Source organism: Mauremys mutica, chromosome 25 (genome assembly GCF_020497125.1).
Source record: "Mauremys mutica isolate MM-2020 ecotype Southern chromosome 25, ASM2049712v1, whole genome shotgun sequence".
In the NCBI taxonomy this organism is placed as follows: domain Eukaryota; kingdom Metazoa; phylum Chordata; order Testudines; family Geoemydidae; genus Mauremys; species Mauremys mutica.
The window spans coordinates 448,768-471,558 of NC_059096.1; the positions used below are offsets into that span (position 1 = coordinate 448,768).

The following is a 22,791-nucleotide window of genomic DNA, read 5'->3' on the forward strand; positions in this document are numbered from 1 at the left end:
CAACAGTTCACATGGAAAATACTGCAAGTGAGGAGGAGCGTATTACTCACCAATTACAGCAAGAGCAGAGCTACTCCCAGTAAAGAGCACGACTGCTGACTTCCAAAAGAGAAAACAAAATTCTGTCTTTTGATTCCCCTACCAAAGAAGGGCCGAGCTCTCAAGCCAGCCAAGGAAACAGAAAATGCTGTTCCAAACAGGAAGAGAAATAAAAACAATTTGGAATTAAGAGACCTTGTCTTGAAGCCCCCCCAAGCCCCACTGCTGTCTGACCTGAGCCCTCAGTGAATATATCCCAAATCTTCCACCGGCTTTTAAAAAATGTGGTTCAAATACAAAGTTTCACCAGAATCGGGGTAACAATTACAGCAGCACAAAGAGGTTTTACCACGTTGGACGCCATTCTGTTACCACCAAAGGACAAACCCCTGTGCATATTTGATGCTGAAAGTTTCCTGTTTCAGAAGTTTATTTTAATAATAATTTTCTTTGTGAAGGCTTCTGAGGAACTTAGGGCATTTGTACAACATATTAAAAACAATATTTACACCATCCCTCTCACTACCCTCTTCACAGACAGATGCAGATTTCAAATGTACCCAATTTTCAGTGAGCAATCACGGTGTTGTCTTGTAGCTCACAGAGTCAGGTGCAAATCCAACCAGTCAGCTCTTCTGTGCACTTTTCACCAGTCACTTCGTATATACACTAGCTTGAGAAAAGTTAGAAAGTTTGGGTCTCTAGCTCTGAAGCCAGGTAGCTATTTCCAGCTTTGAAAAGGCAGGTCTGAGCACAGGCATTACCATAACAGAAAGAAAATAAAGCAAGTTTATGTACAGCTTCAACATGACAACACACACACTGGCAAGTCATTCTGGAATTACATTTTCATAAACAACTGTTCTATGCAGATCTTTGCTGAAATCCATTTTTAGCCCTAAGAAAATATTGTATAAAAAAGAGCAGTTGTGATGTCAGCTAATGTTGTCAGAGGAAACAAAACACATGACACATTGTGTAGAAAATCTCTCTCTGGGACATCTGTAACCATTTAAGTTCACAGACTGAGCTGCGCTGCAGAGTGGATGTGGTTAATTAACATGTGATATTCTAGTTTTCAGTGCACAGGAGATGCTGATGAAAGATAAGACCACCAGTCTGACCTGTGCCATTGTCCAAGTGTAACAGACACTTGGGTTGGGTTTCAGGGGATCTCTTCCACCTTATTCCAAATCACAGATACTAAATCTCTCTCCACAGCTGGCTGCAGGAGTTTTTGATTTCAAGTAAGAGACAAATAGTTACAGAAAGTAAGAAAATGGAAAAGTTAAAGGAGGTTGAGCACAAGTGGTGAAGTCTGCCAAAGAAAACTGGTCATCGTCCAAGAGCAGAGACAGAAGTGTCAGCCGAAATCAATCCCTCTTCAGCGTGGCTAGAAACTCAGGCCATTCTAGCATCTGAAGATCCAGTCAGGTGGGAGACAATCAAGTTGACAAACAACTGGTTTTTAGATCATTGCCTCTGTTAGTTTTGTTGATTAGTGCCCAGATTTCTAAGCCTTCAGATTTTCAAACGGTTGGAAGTAGGAGGAAGTGATACAACACACCTGAGTGAGCCTGGACATGAGAAGTGACCTGCTAACTGTAGCAGCTGAAGGGCAGAGGACATGAATCAGTGATATTGTCCAGTTCTTTTGGCCCCTAATGAAGACATTTACAAAGTGAATAGGAAATCAGACTAAAGCCTGAATTAGTCTGGATTTCAGCTGCAACTGGATTTGGGTTCAACTGCATGTGTCCCGAAAAGGGGATTTTAAAACAGTGCAGAATCTCATCCACCAGGAACACTTCGCCAAAAGCAACCCATGCCAGAGCCAGGCTCATCGCCTCCTGAATGCACGAGAGATCCTCCAGGCATTGGGCTCCTCATAGCGATTGTACAGAGGCTCAAGCCGTTGCTGCTTCTTCTGTTTGCTCAGTTTGGTTGGATCAGAGACTTTGAAGAAGGCTGGTGCAAATTCCACCAGCCAGCGCGGGTCAATGGTGGTCACTTCGCGCATATACTCCTTGGTAGTCAGCACCAGCTCATGATAGACCACCCTGCAGAGAGAGAAGGCAGCAATATTAAAGCTTGCAGAAGGGGAAATGGTTCTTAACAACGACAAGGTCTTTGGGGCTGAATACCTCATCTCATGTGAGGGGTGCTTGAGACCTGTCCCCCCGGGTCCAGTTCTCTAACTCTCCTTCCCCCCTTCAACATTACCTCCAGGATCATCAGACCCCAAAAGAGCCACCCCCAGCAGAAAGCCTCTCTCATCCACCTCCCACATTCTGCAGCATGGAGCTGCTTGGTTTCATGTCAGGATCCCCCTCTCGCTGACTTATGCTGCTGCGTTGAACTCCATACGTGGAGGAGAGGCACAACAGGACAGCTGGAGGCAGGACTCCAGACAGCCTTGGTTTGCAGTAGTTGTAGCATCTCATATGTCCTGTACACGTCTGCTCTGGAGCCGAGAACAGATCAGAGTCTGTATCTTTGCTCTCTATTCTTGTTCCATGCCCATCACTGAAGTATCGGAGCATTCACAGATTTTGATCTGTATTTTATGTATAGCCCATGCTGAGGACTTTCTAGCTGTAGAGTTGAGAATTAAACTTAGAATTAAGAGTCCCTATTTTCCTACCATTCTGGCTGCCTGTTGAAGAGGGCACTGGATGGGTGAATATAGACCACCTGCTGGTCAATGAGAGTCCGGTAGCCCTCCTGGGGGTCCTTCTTTGCTGCATTTCGGAAGAAACCGCTGCAGATGGCCTTCTGGACTCGCACCGTCGCCTTCCCGCATGACACCACATCCAGCTTGTGTCTGCCAGAAGAGAGTCATAAAGAAAAAATTTAGAGGGCCCCCATGTTTGGTGTTCAAGGCACAGACACCATAACACCCAAACAGCAAGCACCAATCAGCTGCTGCTAAAGGACGAGAATGCTAAAAAAAGCAGAACCAGTTCCAGTCCTCTGCTGGATTTGCTCACCTGTCCATAATGCCCAGCATTTGTTTACGGATGTCCTGTGCCCTGCGCAAGGACCGGGCCTGGATAAAATTCTCATAGCACCAGGGATTCGAGAACTTATTATTCTTCCAGGAATTGTAGACAGCCAGCAGGGTGAGGTGGTCTCCTTCTGTCTGGTGGAACTTGGCTTTCTTCTGGTCAGCAAGTGCTTGTTTATCCTAACACACAAAACACGTTTCCATCACGTGTGCTTTAGAGACAGTATCATGTACCCCTGGCAATGGGGCACTGCATGTTCTTATGTGCTACTGAAATGGACAGCCCCGTGTTTAACCAGTGCAAGGTTGTGATGCATACAGAGCATACTGGCTTTTTTTGTAAAGGATTAAATACAAAGCACTGCAGATCAGACTCAGCCCTGCCAGGTCTGGGAGGTCCCTCGCCCACACCAGGGCTGAACTGGACCCCTATGATTAAGGCATTACCATTATGACAAAATGTTAAACCTGAAAAAGACTAGCACAGCTGCTACCTGAAAACACAGACCTGTTGCAGACTCCTCCTCTCCTCTCTCACAACAGGGGAGGGCTAGAGCAGGGAATCTGCAACAGTGCGTCTTTCCTGAGGCACCCTTCTCTTTCCTCACCCCAACTATTCTTGAAATGACACTACAGGACACCTGGCTCACTTACGCTGTCGGCTGGCATTGTGTTGCATGCACAGAACTAGTCAAATTTCTGTTGCTTAGAAATCTGGCTTTCAATGACTGAGTGTATGGCTACACTATGGAGACTATATGACACAATCATGTCAGCATAGCTATGCTGGCACAGCCCCCCTACACAAACAGAAAGAGTTTTTTCTGTAAGTTTTGGAAAACCACTTCCCTGAATGATATTAGCTACGTTGACAGAAGCACTCTCTGTCAACATAGCTGCATCTTCACTGGAGGGTTTGTTGGCATAACGATGTCAGTCGGGGGTGTGGTTTTTTCACACCCCTGACTGATGTAGCTATGCCAATATAACTTTTCAGTGTAGACCAGGCCTAATCAATAGACTCTGCAGAGAGGTCCATGTTTCTCAATTCCATGGATGTAGCCTTGGGATATCGATCAAACACTGAGGTCACTGGACTAGACAGCAATAGGACATTATAATGAAGAAATAACAGATCCAAAAGGGGTCTGATATGAAGCAGTCATGTCACCACCAGAGCCTGCAGCCCAGAGGTGCAGGAAGAGGGTCAGCACAGGAGGGGCTTATGATGTGTAACTTCATTCTGAAACCATTTCTGTTTCTCTGGGAGAGGAACGGGGTTCCTCCAGTCACCCTACAAGAACAGCTCCGAATTCCAGAGCAGGAGATGGCAGGTTCTAATGTTGTGTTTCATTTACTGTTGGGAAGCAAAGAAAAAAGCAAAGCCTCCAACTTTCACTTCCCCAAGGGCAAAGAGGCAGCAAACATCCACAGCTCGGGGGCATGTACCAAAGAGGTGAATTAGCTGTGCAATATGTAATCAAATGAACCCTTTAATTACCATCTTGTCTGCGGGGGGGTACGCACATACCATTACCCCAGATGCATTCAATAAACACCACCAGATTCCTCCTTCCCACCATGCAACCAGGGCTGGGCACTACAGCACACAGGCCTGAATTCCTTACCTTTGGTCTGTAGAACACATTCTGTACAGACAGCATAGAGACTATAGTTAACATTTCTTCACTGCATCCCAAATGTACAGACATGATCAACATCTTACATAACATGGGCTCCAAGGGGAACTCTGCCATCTGCAGGAATAAAGGACAATGACATATTTTCCCTGGTGCTGAAGCAAGGCTTCAAGAGGTCTCAAGATCAGAAAATAGGCCAGACTTATTTCACTTGGAGACTCTAACTAAACCTTAATGGGAGAGAAGATGATGCCATTGAGTGTTTCCCTACCATAGCACTGCCCACTACCTAGGGGAGCTTTACTCAGCACAGAGCAGATGACCTTTGCCATCTACATGATCAGAGCAGCCCAACACTTACAGGAGATTTTTAGACACTTGTAAAATGGAACTCACTTATTAGAGAAAACGGCACTGCTCCATTGGGAAGCAGAAAATACATTATTATTTACTACCTGTCTGCAAAGGCCAATTGCTAGTGGGGAAGTGTGGCTTTGGACCCACTAACAATGCACAAGAACACAAAGAGAAAGCACTGACAGTGCCAGGTAACCCTATGGACAGCTACACCCAGGCCAGCCTGAGAACACAATACAACCAGTGTTCAGAGGCACAATATTTAACCTACTCTGCGCCCAAGTCGAGTGAGCAGCCCCTCATCGTCCAGGGCTCCCAAGGTGTAGAGCTGTTCCATGGCGGTGATTAGCGTTTCCATCGGGGGAGCATCCATAAAATCAAAGGACAGCAAGTCATTGATCCCCATAGCCTGAAACAGAGTGAAAATCTGAGGGTAAGAAACACCAGGAAAGAAACAGGAAACCAGGCTCCATTAGAAGAGACAACTCCAGAAGCAACAAAACATGAGTCAAAAGCCAAAACCAAGGTCTAAGCAGCATTGATGAGCTCTTGTGCCCAGGTTCATGCCTTATCTCCAGTATAACCACAAATCCCAGTGGGCGCATTATTCCATCCCTTGGGACAAAGACCAAAACAAGAAAAAGTTCTAGTAAAGGTACAATAGTGAACAATCTTGCACTAGCCCCAGGGAGATGCGTGTGGTGACCTAATAGTTCTGTGCCATCTCTAACATCTATGACTCTCACATGGGTATGGTCTTCTATAGATCTCCAGAGTATCTGGGGAAACATATATTTGAAGGACTCAACTACCACCACCGCAAAAGAGAAGTCCCTGCCATGCTGTGAGATGATGGCCTGAGAAATGTACCCTATTTTATAAAAGATTTTGTTTGTTTTTTATGTATGATTCCACTAAGACTCCGGGGGCTTTGCATTTCTAGAACTTGCAATGAAATATGGCTTTCAGGTTGTGTGTAAAGAATGGCCTTTGTGGGACTGATATCTGTAAAGCTAAGTCTGAGTCACAACCCCCTGGGAGAAAGAACTGGAGAGTAAGCTATAGTTCTGCCAATGGTACAGTGTTCCTTCCAATCCATTTGCCTTAGTAATTTCCACCCTTTTACTAATCACATCAGCCTGTATTTCAGCAAAACAATGAGATACTGATTCCTACCTTAAGGGAGAGCACTGTGCTGGCCAAGTTGGTTCTCTGGATTTCAGGCACGTTGGTGGTTAGCATTTCATCTCGGTAAGCACGCTCCGTGTACAGTCTGTAACACTTTCCTGGCCCTGTTCTTCCAGCTCTTCCTGCTCGCTGCTTTGCCTGCGCCTATAGGATTTCAGAGGGAATACTACATCTCAGAGGCAGGTAAGCATTATCCAGGACAATGATTCAATCAAGAGACTAAGTGAGAGAGGAACGAAGGATTAGTTGCTTGCAGTTCTGTTAGCATTATTACAGGGGCTCCCAACACAATGCAGGGATGGATATGATGTGCTAAGCATAGTCTGAGTGTGATGCAAGACAATGTGCATAAGAAAGTGGTATTTATTTCCCCACATTGTTTCCATAAAATTTCCTCTAAGCCACAGATTTATTACCAATACGTTATCAAACATATGCTGTGTACCTGGGAAATTGGTGTAACCACCAGCTGATCAATTCCAGTCTTGGAGTTATACACTTTCTGCTTCACAAACCCAGGATCCACCACATAATAGATTCCATCAATAGTCAGGGAGGTCTCGGCAATGTTGGTAGCAATGACAACCTGTAAGCAAGAGTGCAGTCTGTTGCTGACACAACTGCTATGATTTAAAATTACTGATTATTCTCCTGCCACCATGTGTGAGCAGATTTCGCCTTTCACCCACAAAAATGGCCAGATTTTAAACCTGTTTTAAGCTTTAGGGCAGTATGTGATGTGAACACAGTGGAACTCATTGATAAAAACGAGGAAAAGGTTACCAATTTCTGCTCAAAGAATTTTACATGATCCATTAAAAGTATTATTTTGCCTGGCTCTGCAACATAGCCCTTATGAGACAAGAAACCACCACAGAATGTGCTTCAAGAGAATTACTGCCATCCTCTGGGAGCTGCTTCTATACAGACTTTTCAGAAACTCAGACTTGCACAGAGGACAACAATGCCCTTGAAAGGCAGCATCTCTAGAGAATCTTTCTGCTGCATCAATGTTATTTATAAAGCAATTCTGCACAAAAGGGTTTGGGTTAAAATAAAACAGAAGACTACTTAAATGCCAAAAAATGAATGGAGACTTGGCCAAGAAAAGTTCTGAGAGTTAAGCCACATAAGAGCTGCTGTTTCAAAGCTACAGAGCACAGTCTATAATGACTCTCCTCCCCAACCCATGGCACATAAGATTCTGAATGGAATGAACAGTTTAACAAGTCCCACTATTAAGTGTTTCATCAGAGGGGGAAGCCGCCCTTTGCCTGGGATTACCTTCCTGCTGCCTGGTGGGGCTGGGTCAAAGATCCTGGTTTGCATCTCGCTAGGTAAAGCTGAATACACGGGGAGGATAATTAACTCTGGCACGTCGGGTCCCAGAGATTTCATTCTCTCATAGAGGATCTCGCAAGCTGTATCAATCTCTTCCTGACCCGTCAGGAACACTAGGATGTCACCTACAAAAAGGAAAGTGTCCACAGAATTAATCCTGCTCCACACAACTCCTACCTAACCACTCCCTTTGCTTCCTTCTTCCCCTCTTCTCTTCCATGTAGAAAGATCTCCCCTTCAGATGTGCTCCTTTTAAAGCCATATGACCCCATGACACAGGACTCTGCCACCACCAAATTTTAATCGCACTTACCTGGTGGCTCCGTCAAATGGATCTGCATCACTGTGATCAGACTGGCATCCAGATAATCGGTCTCTGGTTCTTTCGTGTACAGAATTTCCACAGGGTACGTTCTGCCGGGAATCGTGAAGATTGGAGCTTCATAGAAATACTGGGAGAATTTCACAGCATCTAATGTCGCCGAAGTTACAATCAGCTTCATATCCTGACGTTTCTGCACTGTCTGTAGCAGGAGAGAACGTTCCCATACCATGTTAATAGTGACAAAGGCAACAAATAAGGGCTTCAACAAGCCCCTTCACTCAGTTACATTATTCCAGGTAACAAGAGGCTTCCATCATCTCAGGGGCTTTGGCAGATTCGCAGAATCATCTAAATGCAAAGGAGGATACACTGTCCTTCTCAGAGAGGCAAAAGCCCAGAATCTCATGCAATTTAAAGCTAAGGCCATATTTACAATACACTTCCCTTTCTTCCTAGTTAAGGGAAATCCCAGCACAGAGACCTTTTGTGAGAGGCAGACTGCGTTAAGTGAGACTATTTCCTTATTCTGAGACAGCTGCTTATTCACCCCCAGAAATGTTCTGAATTAAATGAGCTTCATCTGTTGCCAAAACTCCATTTCATTTACAGTCAGAGCTAAGACCAGGTGAGCTACCCTTGTAAAGGTACCGTCACCTTCAACCACAGCTCAGTTCTCACAACTGACCGTTTTAAGACACGAGGGTCTTGAAAGGCAAACATGTCTGCCTTCCTCCTGCGTTCCCTCCTGATATAACCTGCGGAGAGCCCAGGGGCCAAACCTAACATTACCTTTTTCAGAAGCCCAAAGAGCACATCAGTGTGAATGGTCCTCTCGTGGGCCTCATCCAGCATGATGATGGCGTACTGGCTCAGGTCCGGGTCAATCAGGCACTCCCGCAGTAACATACCATCCGTCATGTACTTGATGACAGTCTCAGGGCTGGTGCAGTCTTCAAATCGAATCGTGTACCCAACCTACCCAACACGAGATGGAAGCAGAACAATGGGTTTGAATGAGTAATGATGTGTCTGCCCCTTACACTAAACTAACTGAACTGATGAAACAAAATTGTTGGCAATGATCATCCCAGGCTGAGTTATTCTGCCAGCCTCTCAATCCAAACTTGCCAGAGAGCAGATTAATTATCCCATTACTGATTTTTCCCTGCTTTTCATCGTCTTTATGCAGCTGCCTCCTCCAATACAGAACTTTACCTCCTGTCCCAAACAGCAACCAAACTCCTCAGATACTCTCTTGGCAACAGACATTGCAGCCACTCTACGAGGCTGGGTGCATCCAATCTTTCCTCTTGACGTGTAACCTGCCTCAGCCAGGTACTGGGTGATCTGGGTCGTTTTCCCAGAGCCGGTCTCGCCGATAACAATCAGGATCTGATTGTCATGAACTGCCTGAAAGAGGACATGTTAGAAAGTGCTTGTTAGGATTTTTTTTTTTTAATACAGTCAATCTAAGACTAGATGTAGCCCCCAAGTGCCCTCACTCATGCTGGCTCAGACAAAGTGTTCTAGCCTAGGTCTTGCTAACCAGCAAGCCAGTAAACTCTTTAGCCACTCAGATGACTCACTCTGCCATAAAGACTTGTGTCATTTGGGATCTTAGCTCCAATTTTGGCCCTACTGCTTTAAGAAGCACCAGCAGTTTTATAAAGACGTATAGAGAAAAATTATGATTTTAAAATACCATTTAATTCTAAAAACTCTCAAGTGGCTACTAACGTGTCAATAAACAGACCCAGTAACATTCATATTAATCCTTCCCACTCCAAGGAGAAGGCGGCTCCTGCATGGGTCTTACCTGAATCAGCTGCTCCTTTAGTCTGAAGATTGGGAGACTCTCCCTCTGCTCAATGATGGAAAGTTGGGTTTTTTTACCATAGGAAGCTTTGTTGCCACCGAATGCATGTTTCTTCCACTCTGGGATATCATTGGGCATCATCCCAATACCCCGCATGTTGGCAGCTATTTGTCTCCCATCCACTACGAGAAAAAAAGACATGAGAATTTAGTTATTGCACTTCAGTTCACATGGCACAAATGTAGTAATGAACTAGACACAGTAAAAAGGCATTTTACAGACAACACTACAATCTGCCTGTTTAAAACCCGAGTGAGCTGTTCTGGCACATTGATTGTGATTTTGGGCCTACTACAATTTTTGCCATAGTTCCATCTGTGCAACACTTGGTAATACACCCAGTCCACTCTCCCATCACACTCTGACTAAAAGACTAAACATAAAAGCTAGGCTCAGGATGAAAAAAGGTTTAAGTGAAGTGGCCACACACACAGACACCAAGACATTCTCCTGGAATGGGTCAGCTCCCACAATGAATGGCACAATAGATACTTAAACAGAGACAAGTCAGAACACACCGTCAGGAAGAGGATCCACCCAGTGTGTATTAAGTCCCATAGGGATAGAGTCCATCTCTGCTTCCCTTTGAGCTTGTTTGAGTTCTCGCCTTTCTTTGGCTAAAGCACTTTGCATCATTGCGGCCTGGGACAAGGAGCCATCAGGATTCTGAGGAACAAAAACAACATACAATTACAAGCACTGTCCAGTCCTCTGCTGGAGCCCTCTACTCTGTACACCTTTATTACAGCCCAGCCCATCTGTCCTTGAGCTTGAAGGCAATCTCTTTCCCATAGCGACTTCAAAGGCTTTTAAAACTTTATTATTTCACAAGTGCAGAAATATTTTTGATGGCTAGATTTCCAAGATGCCAGTGGCTGTGACTGTAAAATAGGAGACTCCTTTCATAGTCCAATCAAGGATGAGATTACTGGTAATGAGGTGGGAAGGATAAATTTCCTGGCTATCCCCACCTCATCAAAAACAAGAGGATGAGTGGGCCAGAAGAACACCACTTGGTTCTAACTCTTTTTCTGTGAAATGTAGGCTGCATGTTAACCTTGCATTTCTATTCCATGATCTCATTTCACTGTTACCAATTAAATGAAAACCGAACTAGATATAATAAAAGAAAAAGATCTCCAACCCAGCGCTCCTGATTTTCTGGGCTATGGATACCAAGATTCCACTCGTTATTGCTAATTCCTGTGTATTTACATAAAACCAGCGTACAAGTTTTCAATCATTAGTCTGATCTCTTACCTTCACTATTTTAATGGGACTCATATCCATGCTTTGCTTCGTATGCCCTCGCAGGAACGGTGGCTCTTCTTCAACCAGCTCAATCTCAAGGTCTTCATCTAAACCCACAAATAATTCAGGTTTAACAAGGAGACACATGCAGCTTTTTTCAACAAACTTCCGCCGCAGCAAAAGGAAGCTACATTACTGAAGTGTTTTCTGTGCATCCTATTTACTGTATAATTACATATTTTACAAAGGTAAAAATGTCACAGGCAAGGAGAGAGCTCCCGGCCAAAGGCCACCAGCACTTCATTAACCAAAGGGAGCCAGCACACCTCCCAGCTCCAGGTGTTTAGAGCTACTGCTAACTATGAAACTCCTTACACTTGCTTGCATCAGAAGTTCCTTTTTGCATAGATCACATACACAGAAACACATGGAATCTATTAAACCCACAGTGAAACTACCAGACAATATTACCTTCTTCGTCATCAACTTTGGGGAGGATTCCAGTCTCCTCATCAAAGTCAGGAAACTCTTCTTTGGAGAGCACATTAGCAGCAATCATCTGGGAAGGGAATGGAGAGGGAAGGATTAGTTCCCATATGTGAACATCATTCAAGGATTGATTGGCCCATTTAAGATTCTACAGCTCTCTGGGATGGAAGGAGGGTTCACTTTGCAAAGAGACAGGAAGTGTAAGTTCTCCCAGGACATTGTGGCGCTGGGATTGTCTGAGGGGATTGTGTCTATTAGTGTGGTACAACAGAGGAGAAATAGGATGAAATTAAGAAAGGGACATTTACAATGAATTTTCAGATAATACATCCCAACAGGGTGATGTACTGGGTTGTAGACGTCTCCCGAAAGAATTCAGTTGTGACTTTAAAACTTCTCTGGACACAACATTAGTAGATGTGCTGCAGGGAACAACCCAGCATCAGCAGAGATGGATTAGTATGGCTTTTTAACCTCTGACACCTTGTCTTTCCTGGATTTTAGTGCTGGTGAAAGATGCTGGTATGACAAGTGATGCTTCTAACAAAGATGTTTCAGTTATTAACAGCACTGGACAGATTTATGAATCAGAGATATAGAAGCGAAAGGCTCCACATTCCATTATGGATCCCTGGGACTAACAGAGAGGGACAGCTGTCTTATACTTAACTGGATCACACTATTAGCCAAAGATTACTCAAAGCCTTATGAGGTCAGAGCTTGGGAAACCCAGATTTCAGAGAGCTTATAACAGTGAGGACGATGTACCCAAGAAACCATGGTCTATTAAGAAAAATGGGAAGGTGGATGGTAGTCTGTGAAACTCCCCTACAACCATACTGAATGACATTGCCCCAGACATCCCAGTATGAGATGGTAATGCTTTACACCTGTTTGATTTCCCATTTCTCTGGGTCTGATATCCGGGTGAGACGCTTCCGTTCAAGGCTATCATCCTCCACTTCAGGGGCATTCACCAGGGAGAGGTGACTGGGTCTGTCTGGGTTCCTCATAGCGGTCTCTTCATTGGTCTCTCCAACCAGGTTTCTGCGTCGGTTTGGGTTCAAGTCTTCCCCAGTCTCTTGATCAACATCCTATATCAAATATGATTGACAGATTTATTAATCACTGTCCCACCTTTCCTTAGATACCTGGCCTTGTCCTCCTTTCTCTATCAAGCATGTAAAGGCAAGGCTCTCTCAGTTTCCCAGAGAGGCCACAGCCAAACACAGCCCATATATGTGAAGACATTTCACTATTATTTGTTTTTTAAATTAACGTCTCAGAAGTGATTAAAGTCTGTGGTCAGAAGCACATTGTGGCCTGTAATTTAAAATAAAATGCCTCTTTCTCATACAGTGAATGGAGGATGGCCATAAGTGACAGCTTGGTGTCTGGCTGGGCACCTGACTAAAGACTTCAAAGTTACCACTTTGTTTGGTTCAATGAGTGGTACAAACACTTTTGAATGTTTAAGAATCTTTATATGCAAGGCATCTGAAAAGAACATGTGAAGAAAACAGGGAGTAGGAACCAATGGGTGGCATAAATACAGAACTATAACTTACCAGCTTTAAGTATTGAAATTTGTATTTTGAAGGGATTCAAATTGGTATTTCACATATTGCTGTAAACAGTGATGAGCTGCCAAAATCTTAACAACTGGTTCCCTCCTCACCCCACAAGGGGGTCGTGGCCCGCCCCCGCCCCCCGGGACTCCTGCCCCATCCAACCCCCTGCGTTCCTTGACGCCCTCCCCCAGGACCCCTGCCCCATTCACCCCCCTTCCCTGTCCCCTGACTGCCCCCCGCTGCCCCATCCAACCCCTCCTCTCATTCTTGATGGTCCCCTGGGACCCCTGCCCCATCCAACCACCCCTTCTCCCTGTTCCCTGACCACCCCTGCCCCAGCTCACCTCCGCTCCGCCTCCGCAGGCCTGAGCGCAAAGCCACCTCTTGCTTCTCCACCCTCCCAGGCTTCCCGTGGGAAGCAGGGGGGAGGGGGAGAAGCAGGGCAGAGCATTCAGGGGAGGCGGCGGAGTGGAGGTGAGCTGGGGCCGGGGAGCTGGAGCACCCACAGGGTTGGTGCCTAAGGCACCACTTTTGGATAATGTGCTCAGGGGGCAGCAGTCGCTCCCCTTGTTCCCCCCCAGCTATGCTCCTGGGTCACTTCAACTTACCGGGTTCTAAAAGGGCTTCTAAATTTAACAACCAGTCCCCGCAAATCAGCTCCAGCTCACCACTGGCTGTAAACTAGAACTGTAAACACTCTCTCTCTCCACCATCATTTGATCTGTGTTCAACACATATCTATAAAAGTCTTCCATACCTTCATGCTCAGGCTGGTTTTGGACCCAGTAAAGGATAGCACTTTGACCTTTACTCTTTGACCTTTGCTCACAACATCAGCAACATTAGCAACACGTCCCTCTCTGCGAAGTTCAGAAATATGAACCAAGCCTTCCCAGCGTTTCCTGTGGGTCACACGTGGAGAGAAGAGCATGAGACACTGTATATTACTCTGGGAAACAGCCCTTCCCATATCACTTTAGCATTTAAATGTCTTAAAATGTTTTAGTGCTCAGAGGTTTTAGCATGTTTATAAATTATCCCTGGAAAGAGGAACATTCTTTGCTGTCAGTTTTACTTTTTTGAAACAGAAAATTCACTGTGGTCATGAAATGCAGTGTGTATCACTGGCATACTTGCCTGAGCCTAATAAAAAAAGGTATGATGCCTTAAGTCATATTAATAACAGAAGTTGAAGCCAATGTTTATAATACACAAGGGAAGGGTGATGGTACAAGAAGCGGTAATGGCTCACTGTGAAGGTCAGATGGGTACCTTAGTCCTTCCAGCTGCACAAAGCACCCAAACTGCATTATACTTGTGACTTTGCCGTTGTAAATTTCTCCAATCGAAGGCTCTTCAGGTGGGGGCCGATCCACATGCTTGTCCCTCCATCTGTCATTACACTTCTCTGCGTATTTCTCTCGATCCTTACGGTCCCTGCTGGGACTCAGACTCCTGCTCCTTGAGCGGTATCTGGATTTCCCCTTGTTCTTATCCCGAGTCCTAGAACGTGACCTGGAACGGGATCGGTGTCTCCGTTTCCTGTCTCTGTCGTGACTGCGACTCCTCCTCTTTTTTTTTGCCCTGGCAAACATTAACAATCTGTGTTCAACTTTCATACAAGAGCAGGTCATGCAGACAGAAAACTTACTGGCTAGCCCTTGCCCAGAGATGCACTGGAAACTTACCGGTGGTCAGTATTCCTTTGTTTTTCCTGCCCACCTGCACTAGGCATTAAAGCTTCAAGTTCTTTAAGAGCATCAACGGCCACTTTCACATCATCTTCATCCAGCATAGTCTGTAGACACAGATAATATCTCTGTAAGCAGGCTGATTAAAATCCTATCACCAGCACAAAGCATTAATCTATGCAATGGGACAATCACTCTCATTTCTATAGCCAGAAAGAAGGAAAGTAGTAGAAAAGATCACAGAGACAAAGCAAAGATATGGGGATGATTAAACCAGGAGTCTCAAAGCCAAACCCTTCTCTGCCACATGGCTCTACCAGTTCTGCCTTGATGTAAGAATTTGGAGACTAACTTTTTTAAATTGTTACTGAAACCTTAATACGCATGTTACTAGTAGGCAACTTCAGTAGCCTAGATTTTAATCCTGAAGTCCTGACAAAAATTAACTTCTCCATAAGTAGATGCTTACTACAGGTCCCAATCTGATTAAAGGTATATGCTAATAATTTATTTCACCCACCTCAGCTTCAAACCTCTGCACAGTTCCACCTTTTCCTCTGCCTCCTCCATGCCTCTCACTTTCTGCACTCTTCTGGATCCTCTTTCCTATCTACCATCTTCAGCTTTCCTGCTCTTTGTACCTTCTATCATGCAACCCCTTATACTAGGTGTATAAGGGCCTTTCAATCCTAGGTGCCAAACATGCTCCTTCAAAACCACTCCTTAAATGAAGTGTACTACAATGGTCTCAGTGTCACCATGCAGTCTTGCACCTGAAACATTATCTGCTTATTATGTTCTGTGAGTTACACTGTGAATTTGTCAGGGTAGGATCCTTGTGTTGTTGGGTGTTCTGCAAAGCAATGTTTGCCCTGAGAGAGCTATATTAACAATAATCCCCTGCAACTAACCTCCAGCAGTCCCAAACCAACTACTTACTTCCCACTCTATTCTGCGTTTTCATTTCTCATGCCCTGTCACATTTTGTGCATTAGAAGCACAATATAGATGGTCATGTTAATGTAGCAACTGCAAACCAAGAGTGAGGAAATAGAAAACAAGCATCGTATTTCCGTTCACTGAATGTTAATGTGTGAAATTGCATCCTTACCCTGATGGTGGGATTGTCTGGCCTGCAAAGGGCTGGGAACAGGTCCTTCAGCTTTTCCTTTTCTGTTTTAGGTTTGACAACTACCTCTGGTTTTAGAATTTAAAAAAGGGTAAAAATAAATTAGAAGTGCACCTTTATCACATGGCTAGAATAGTTTTCTACCTATCATTTCTGAAACTGAGTATTCATTTCAGCTCTGAATGTAAATTTTACTGCAGTTTTTAAAAGCTGAATTAAAAACAACTACATTTCCCCTCACAAAGGAAATTCTGATTAGTGAAATATGCAATATTCTGAATTCTGCACTGAATAAAGCTCTCTTCGAGTAGCCCAAAAGCTTTGCACCAGCGACTCACGTAATACAGAGAACTCCACTGGAATGATAGTATATAAGATATAAGAATAGCGATTTCTTCTGTCATACTCACAATGTCCAACAGACGCTGAAAGGGTTAGGACTGTTTTCTATTGAACTGTTGGAGCAGTGAGACTATACTTACCTTTGCCTGTAGATGGCTTTGCTGGAGGCCGCATTGTCTGTATGAGACGTAACAAATTACTAATGAGGGAATCCTGAAAAATTAGATAAAGCACAGAAGATTTTTTTAAGTGACTGCAATATTTTTGCACATTAGCACAAGGGAGGGTTTGTTGAAAGGGAACAAAAAGTTCTGTCCCAACTTCTAAAGATGTAGAAGTATAGGGCCATAGTCACAAGAAATCACACACACACTATAAAAGTTCAGTTGCCTGGTGTAGAGAACCAAGACAAAAAGTGACTTGACTTTACAATGTTATGAAAATTCCATTTAAGTAACTCTCCACACCAGTCACTGGCTCTAACTAGGACAATAATTTTGACCTGTTTCTAAGGTACTTATCTACCTGGTGTGTGAGGACCATAAAAAGTTTGTTTTCATGACAAGTTATTTTTCTTGCACTACACATGCATAGTAATAAGACACCAAAGAGCCCAGATGAGTCTTCAAAATTGCATAGTGCTTCAGAGACTGCATCAAGCAAAGTTAAATAAAGCTTAATTAGACAGAAGTGTTTGGAAGCCAGCAAATATGAACTATTAAGTGAAAATAATTGCACATTAATAAACACAAATACTTAATCCTTGCAACTCTCTTTTAAATAAAAGATGATCTCTGTGTTCAAATCTCACTTACTGTGAACTCGGCGCCATTCTTTGTAAGGGCAGCCTTGAATGTGTCAAATGTGGTGTTTTTCTCAGCAAGATTTATCACAAACTCAGCTGCAAAGAAAAGGTGATCAAGAGTGAAACAAACAAAAATAATCTGAAGTCAGGTCAAGTGCATTTCACTCTGAGGAAAGGGGCTGGCTTAGCAACCTGGGAACCTGAAGTCCCTCATCTAGCCACAGAACATGGAATGCACGGTCTGCAGCAGTGAAAGTTTCACTCTCTACACTGCCTTAAGTCCATTTTCAGGATCCCAGACCTGGAGGGATTGTGTCTCGGGATGAGATGAGAGCTCATTTTCTAACTCACACTGTCAACTCTTTGGGGGCAGGGACTGTCTTTTGTCTCTCTTTGTTCAGCACCTAGCACAACTACTGGAGCTACAAACAATTAATAATGGAAGTGTCAGGGCAATGAGGCTGAAGCTGGTTCCTCGTTCCCAATTCCTTATTTGATTATATAGTTAATAAATATTTACATAATTACACATTTACTTTTTACCACACTCACTCCTGTCAGTCTGATGAAATTTCTAAAAATGTAAATCTTACATTGAGATTCTTGAAAACAAACCCTGTTGCCTCCTCTGTCCGCATATCTACTCTAGCAACACCATCATACGACCCAACCACACCAGCGACACCATCAGAGGCTCATTCACGGGCACATCAACTAATGTGATATATGCCATCATATGTCAGCAATGCCTCTCTGTCATGTACATTGGCCAAACCGGACAGTCTCTATGTAAAGGATAAATGGACAGAAATCAGACATCAGGAATGGTAACATACAAAAGCCAGTAGGAGAATACTTCAATCTTCCTGGACATTCAATAACAGATTTAAAAGTAGCCATTCTTCAACAACAATAACAAAAACCCTTCAGAAACAGACTTCAAAGAGAAACTGCAGAGTTACAATTCATTTGCAAACCTAACACCATCAATTTGGGCTTGAATAGGGACTGGGAGCGGCTGGCTCACTACAAAAATAATTTTTCCTCATTAATTATTGGGAGTGGACCACATCCACCCTGACTGAATTGGCCTTCAACATTGGTTCTCCACTTGTAGGGTAACTCTCTTCTCTTCATGTGCCAATATATATTTATGCCTGTATTTGTAATTTTCACTCCATGCATCTGAAGCAGTGGGCTGCCCAAATATAACTATAACTCTCCTTATCGTTAGTATGGCAACACCCATTTTTTCATGTCCTCTGTGTAGATATATCGTCCTACTGTATTTTCCACTGCATGCAGCCAGTGAAGTGGGTTTTAGCCCACAAAAGCTTGTGCTCAAATAAATTTGTTCATCTCTAAGATGCCACAAGTCCTCCTGTCCTTTTTGCCAAATAAATCTGCTAGTCTATAAGGTGCCACCGGACTCCTCGTTGTTTTTGTGGTTACGGACTAACAGGGCTGCCCCTCTGATACTTGAAACTAATGCTGGCCTCTGACTAAGGAGCTGAGATCCAGACTCCAACTTCAGCCTCGCGCCATGGCAAACGTCCAGCCTCGCATCACCACAGGGGCTCCCCCCACCCGCCCCCTTCCTCCTCCAGAGGGGTCCCGGGCTCCTGCCCCCGGGGGTCACCCCCGCCCGGCCCGGCCCCCGCGCTCCCCGCCGGCCTCTCACCCAGGTCCTTGTCGTTGATGCCCAGGTGATTGTCCAGCTCGGTGCAAACCTTGGACACCAGCGACAGGTACTCGAGCTTCGCGAGCTCGTCGGCGCCCGCTGGGTCCCCCATAGCCCCGGCCCCCGACTCACACACCGCCATCCACTTCCGGGTGTGGGTCGCGTCAGGGCTACGTCACGCCCCTGCTGGGGTCACGCAAGGCGCTGGCCATAGAGACGGCGGCGCTGGCTAGAGCGGCTCAGGCTGGGGCCTGGGAGGGAGGCCGCGCCTCCGACTCTATGGTCTAGGGCCGCTGGCGGGGCGGGGCGGCCCTTTCCTTCCCGCTCTCTTGGAGGTCTGGGGTGGGGAGAGGGCAGCAGGGCCTGGCACGGTGCCGCCCTCAGCCTGGGGAGGAGGCGATTCGCTGCCCCAGGGTCAGCGACAGGAATCGCCCCCTCAGGTGCATATTCGTGAGGAGATTCCCGCTCACTGGGGAGGGGGCAGATTCCCCTCTCCCCCCCGCCCCCCGTATCCCTGAGGAGATTTCGCGCCCCCCCCCCGTATCCATTAGGAGATTTCGCGCCCCCCCACCCCCGTATCCATGAGGAGATTCTCCCCTCCCCCCCCCCGTATCCATTCAGAGACATTTACAATACACACCAAGGGAAGATGCTCACCTGCTCCAGGAACTTTCCAGGCTGCATCCAGAACCTGAGGCTGAAGCCTAAATTGCCACAAAATGGAATCTGAGGGGAAACATCTGGCACAATGAAATCCCTGCACCAGCCCGTCCAATGAAGGGTGAAAACAAACCCTGAGCGAGGCCCTCCTCATCCCATGTATCAGTGACCTACCTGCTTCACTAGATCCACTACCTAGAGCACCAGCTAAACAACCAGGAATAAAATGACTATTGTCTGGTGGTAACCTGGTCATACTATTGCACACAAGAGGTCTCCATCCATTTTCTGGCTTGCAAGGTCATCCTGCAACCTATACCCACAAAGTCACATTGTTTTTGGAAAAACCTCAAAACAAATTTTGTTAGAGACAGAGAAATTGAGTGCATGTTAAATTAGGCACCTGGGCCATGTTAAAAACACATCAACATTTGGGTTGGTTCAAAGCATTAGAAGAAAAAGCTATGCAGGCTCTCTCTGCCATACAGAAATCGCTAGAGAAACACAATCCAGTGATAATGCTACTGCTAAACCTACTGGACAGTATATAACCCCTATTGTATTGTATGGATTGAAGGCAGGGACCCAGCTCTAGCAACTATGCTAACTGGGACAAAGTGTCACAGAAACCTTACATGCATGACTCCGCAAGTAATTATTACAACATTTATTCCAGCAACAATGGGCTGCAGAGGAGAGGTTGATGATTTCCACCCTTCTGGTGCCACCTCAACCAAAGCAGTAAACACTTCCCCTCTCTAAAGCACTAGAGAGCCCAAAATGAAATCCAAACAAAACTAAAATTCACTGCTATCTAACATCACTCTTGTGGCCCAGGGGCACTAAACTGCTGAGCAGTGGAACAAACAAGCCTCCCAGACAAATTATACAATACACCAAAAACACCAATGTCTGAGTGACTGCGAAGAAAAGTTCAGAAAAGTTTGATACAGAACTATCATCCTGCACATACACCTCACCACAGTGAAATGTGCATAGCTAAAGTAGACTCTTACCAAATACAGAAACAAAGGCAGTAAACAATAGGTTGAAACTGGGAGATATAAAGCAGAGTGCAAGCCCAATGAGTAGCAGCTGACAACTAATGTGACAGAGAAGAGATCAGGATAGTGAGACACTTTCTACTCCTAATGTCCAAAATATGAGAGAATGTGAAAATAATTACAATCAGAGATAAAGGGTAAAATCCCTAATGCACTTGTGAATCATGTTCTGAGGGACAGTCAACATACCTATCTGTTTCAGGAGATAACAGGTGTACCTGCCTCAACCATAGCCTAGCCCTGGGACCGTGTCTTGAGTGAGATTCTGTTAAACACTTTACGTATTATAGGGAGAGGCACATAGATGACATAGACATGTTGGGGAAGAGTCAACATGGCTTTTGTAAAGGGAAATTATGCCTCACCAATCTATTAGAATTCTCTGAGGAGTTCAACAAATATGTGGAAAAAGGTGGTTTAGTGGACATAGTGTACTTGGACTTTCAGAAAGCCTTTGACAAAATCATCTCATGGATCAGTAACTGGTTAAAAGACAGGAAACAAAGGATAGGAATAAATGGTCACTTTTCACAATGGAAAGAAGTAAATAACCGAGTTCTCCACGGATCTGTATTGAAACCAGTGCTGTTCAATATATTCATAAATGATCTGGAAAAGGGGTGTAAACAGTGAGGTGATAAAGTTTGCAGGCAGTATAAATTACTCGAGACAATGAAGTCCAACATAGACGGTGGAGACTTTCAACAAAGGGATCTCACTAAACTGGGTGACTGGGCACCGCACAGTTGAAAGACAGGCTAGTAGGTTAGATGGATCATTGCTCTAACCTATATGGCCATTCTTATGTAAAGATGCTAAGGACAACCCTTACAATTGTAGTGTGGAATATTACAGTAGTGCAAAGTGTTTCTGATTTTCACATAGTGTGAATGAGACTTAAGTGATGCGTCACAGCTGCAAATGTGTCTGCTGTCTTCCCAAGAGAAAAGTTAGGGCTGTATGTCTCCACAGCATTCCTTTGTCAAATGGTGCATAGCAGTTTAAAAGAAAAATCCAGACCCTGTTATCTATTGCATTTGATACAGAGGAGAAGAGGCTAGGAAATGAAATGGCAAAGTATCAGCACTGAAGGAAAAGAAAAAATCCCTCTCTCTTTCCAGCCCAAGTATTCTGCTAGAAAAATGTTATCTTATCCAAGATCGAACTCTTGGATAAGAACCCATCCTGAGAAAACCAGAGTAAAATAGAAAAGACACTAGGCAAAAACTTAGTATCTTTTCATGAAATGTTAGATTTTTAGGAAACAGCACTAAATACATTAAAAACTGCAGAGACACCCTTAAATTCCAGGATCCACTATTTTTTCTCAGTGGGATTCTCTTAGTCCATTCATAATGACCCTAACCATGGTTATAAATCTGTTGCATATATTTCTGCTTCCATTGCTCTCTGTCTATGGAAGTAGAGTCTGATAGTGGAGTTCTCCATCCCATGGCTATATTTGCTGCGTGCGTCCTGTACACATTACTACAGGTGCTTTGCAAAGTCTGAGTGGTAGAAGTTGGGCTGATCTGGTCTAAGATAGACACAGTTGTAGGGGGCTTTAGGTATATATCTCACTTCTGGTGAACATGTATCTCTGCTTCACTACAGCTGATTAGACTTCAAAGGAGGGTATCATTCCCCTGACTTTACAAAGCCAGTCATTACTATGACAGAAAATGAGCAGCAGCTGTTACCCTCTTTCCCACATGACAACTGCCATCCCTTCATTAATTGCTATTCTGGACTCTGCTCTTGGCAGCACTGACTTATTTATATGCATTGACATCCAACTTCACACTATGATAATTCAGCAGCTAAAATGTCTTGTGTTGATGGCCAGGGGGAGAGGCAGATGGACGAGGAGTTCAGAGCCTTGATTGGATTTCAGGCAAAAGCAGTTCAGCTGGACAGATAGTGAGCACCTCACCACCCCAAGGGGGTTGGAACAATACATTACCCTTGAACAGAGAAACAGAACATAAATATTCAAATTGAATGCTGATGGAAATAGGCCTTGGTTATGCTTTGCCTTCAAATATGCTAATGAGTCAAAAGGTCCCTACAATGTCTGAAGGAAATGCATAGCAACATAGCAACAGAAATGCTGGATTCTGCTGTCCTATGCCATCAATGTTCATGTCATGCAGGAATCAACTCTTTCCGTGAGAGACTGAAGCCCAAAACCGTTCCTCTGCAGCATGTCCTAGCTGGGAACATAATGTTAATAGGGTCAATAAAAGTAAAAAAAAAAATCCTGATGTTTGTAAGAGACTTGACGATGCTAACTATGGCTTCTGCGTTCTGTCTAAACAAGTGGTGAAACACCATC

At 44.5% G+C, this 22,791-nt stretch overlaps 1 protein-coding gene across 1 annotated transcript; it reads right to left on the bottom strand.

Annotated features, from left to right (window-relative positions):
• Positions 1-814: 814 nt before the first annotated feature.
• Positions 815-18,879, bottom strand: DHX8 (DEAH-box helicase 8). Its single transcript, XM_044999663.1, has 23 exons — positions 18,733-18,879; positions 17,062-17,147; positions 16,387-16,459; positions 15,887-15,972; positions 14,773-14,882; positions 14,357-14,668; positions 13,842-13,986; positions 12,404-12,607; positions 11,496-11,583; positions 11,034-11,131; positions 10,292-10,439; positions 9,714-9,895; positions 9,113-9,307; positions 8,687-8,872; positions 7,886-8,096; positions 7,516-7,697; positions 6,677-6,817; positions 6,220-6,375; positions 5,315-5,452; positions 4,675-4,803; positions 3,030-3,226; positions 2,684-2,863; positions 815-2,099 (listed from the first exon to the last, which is right to left on the bottom strand). The coding sequence occupies exons 1-23, from the start codon at positions 18,872-18,874 to the stop codon at positions 1,880-1,882; spliced, it is 3,609 nt and encodes a 1,202-aa protein (XP_044855598.1). The 5' UTR covers positions 18,875-18,879; the 3' UTR covers positions 815-1,879.
• Positions 18,880-22,791: the final 3,912 nt, after the last annotated feature.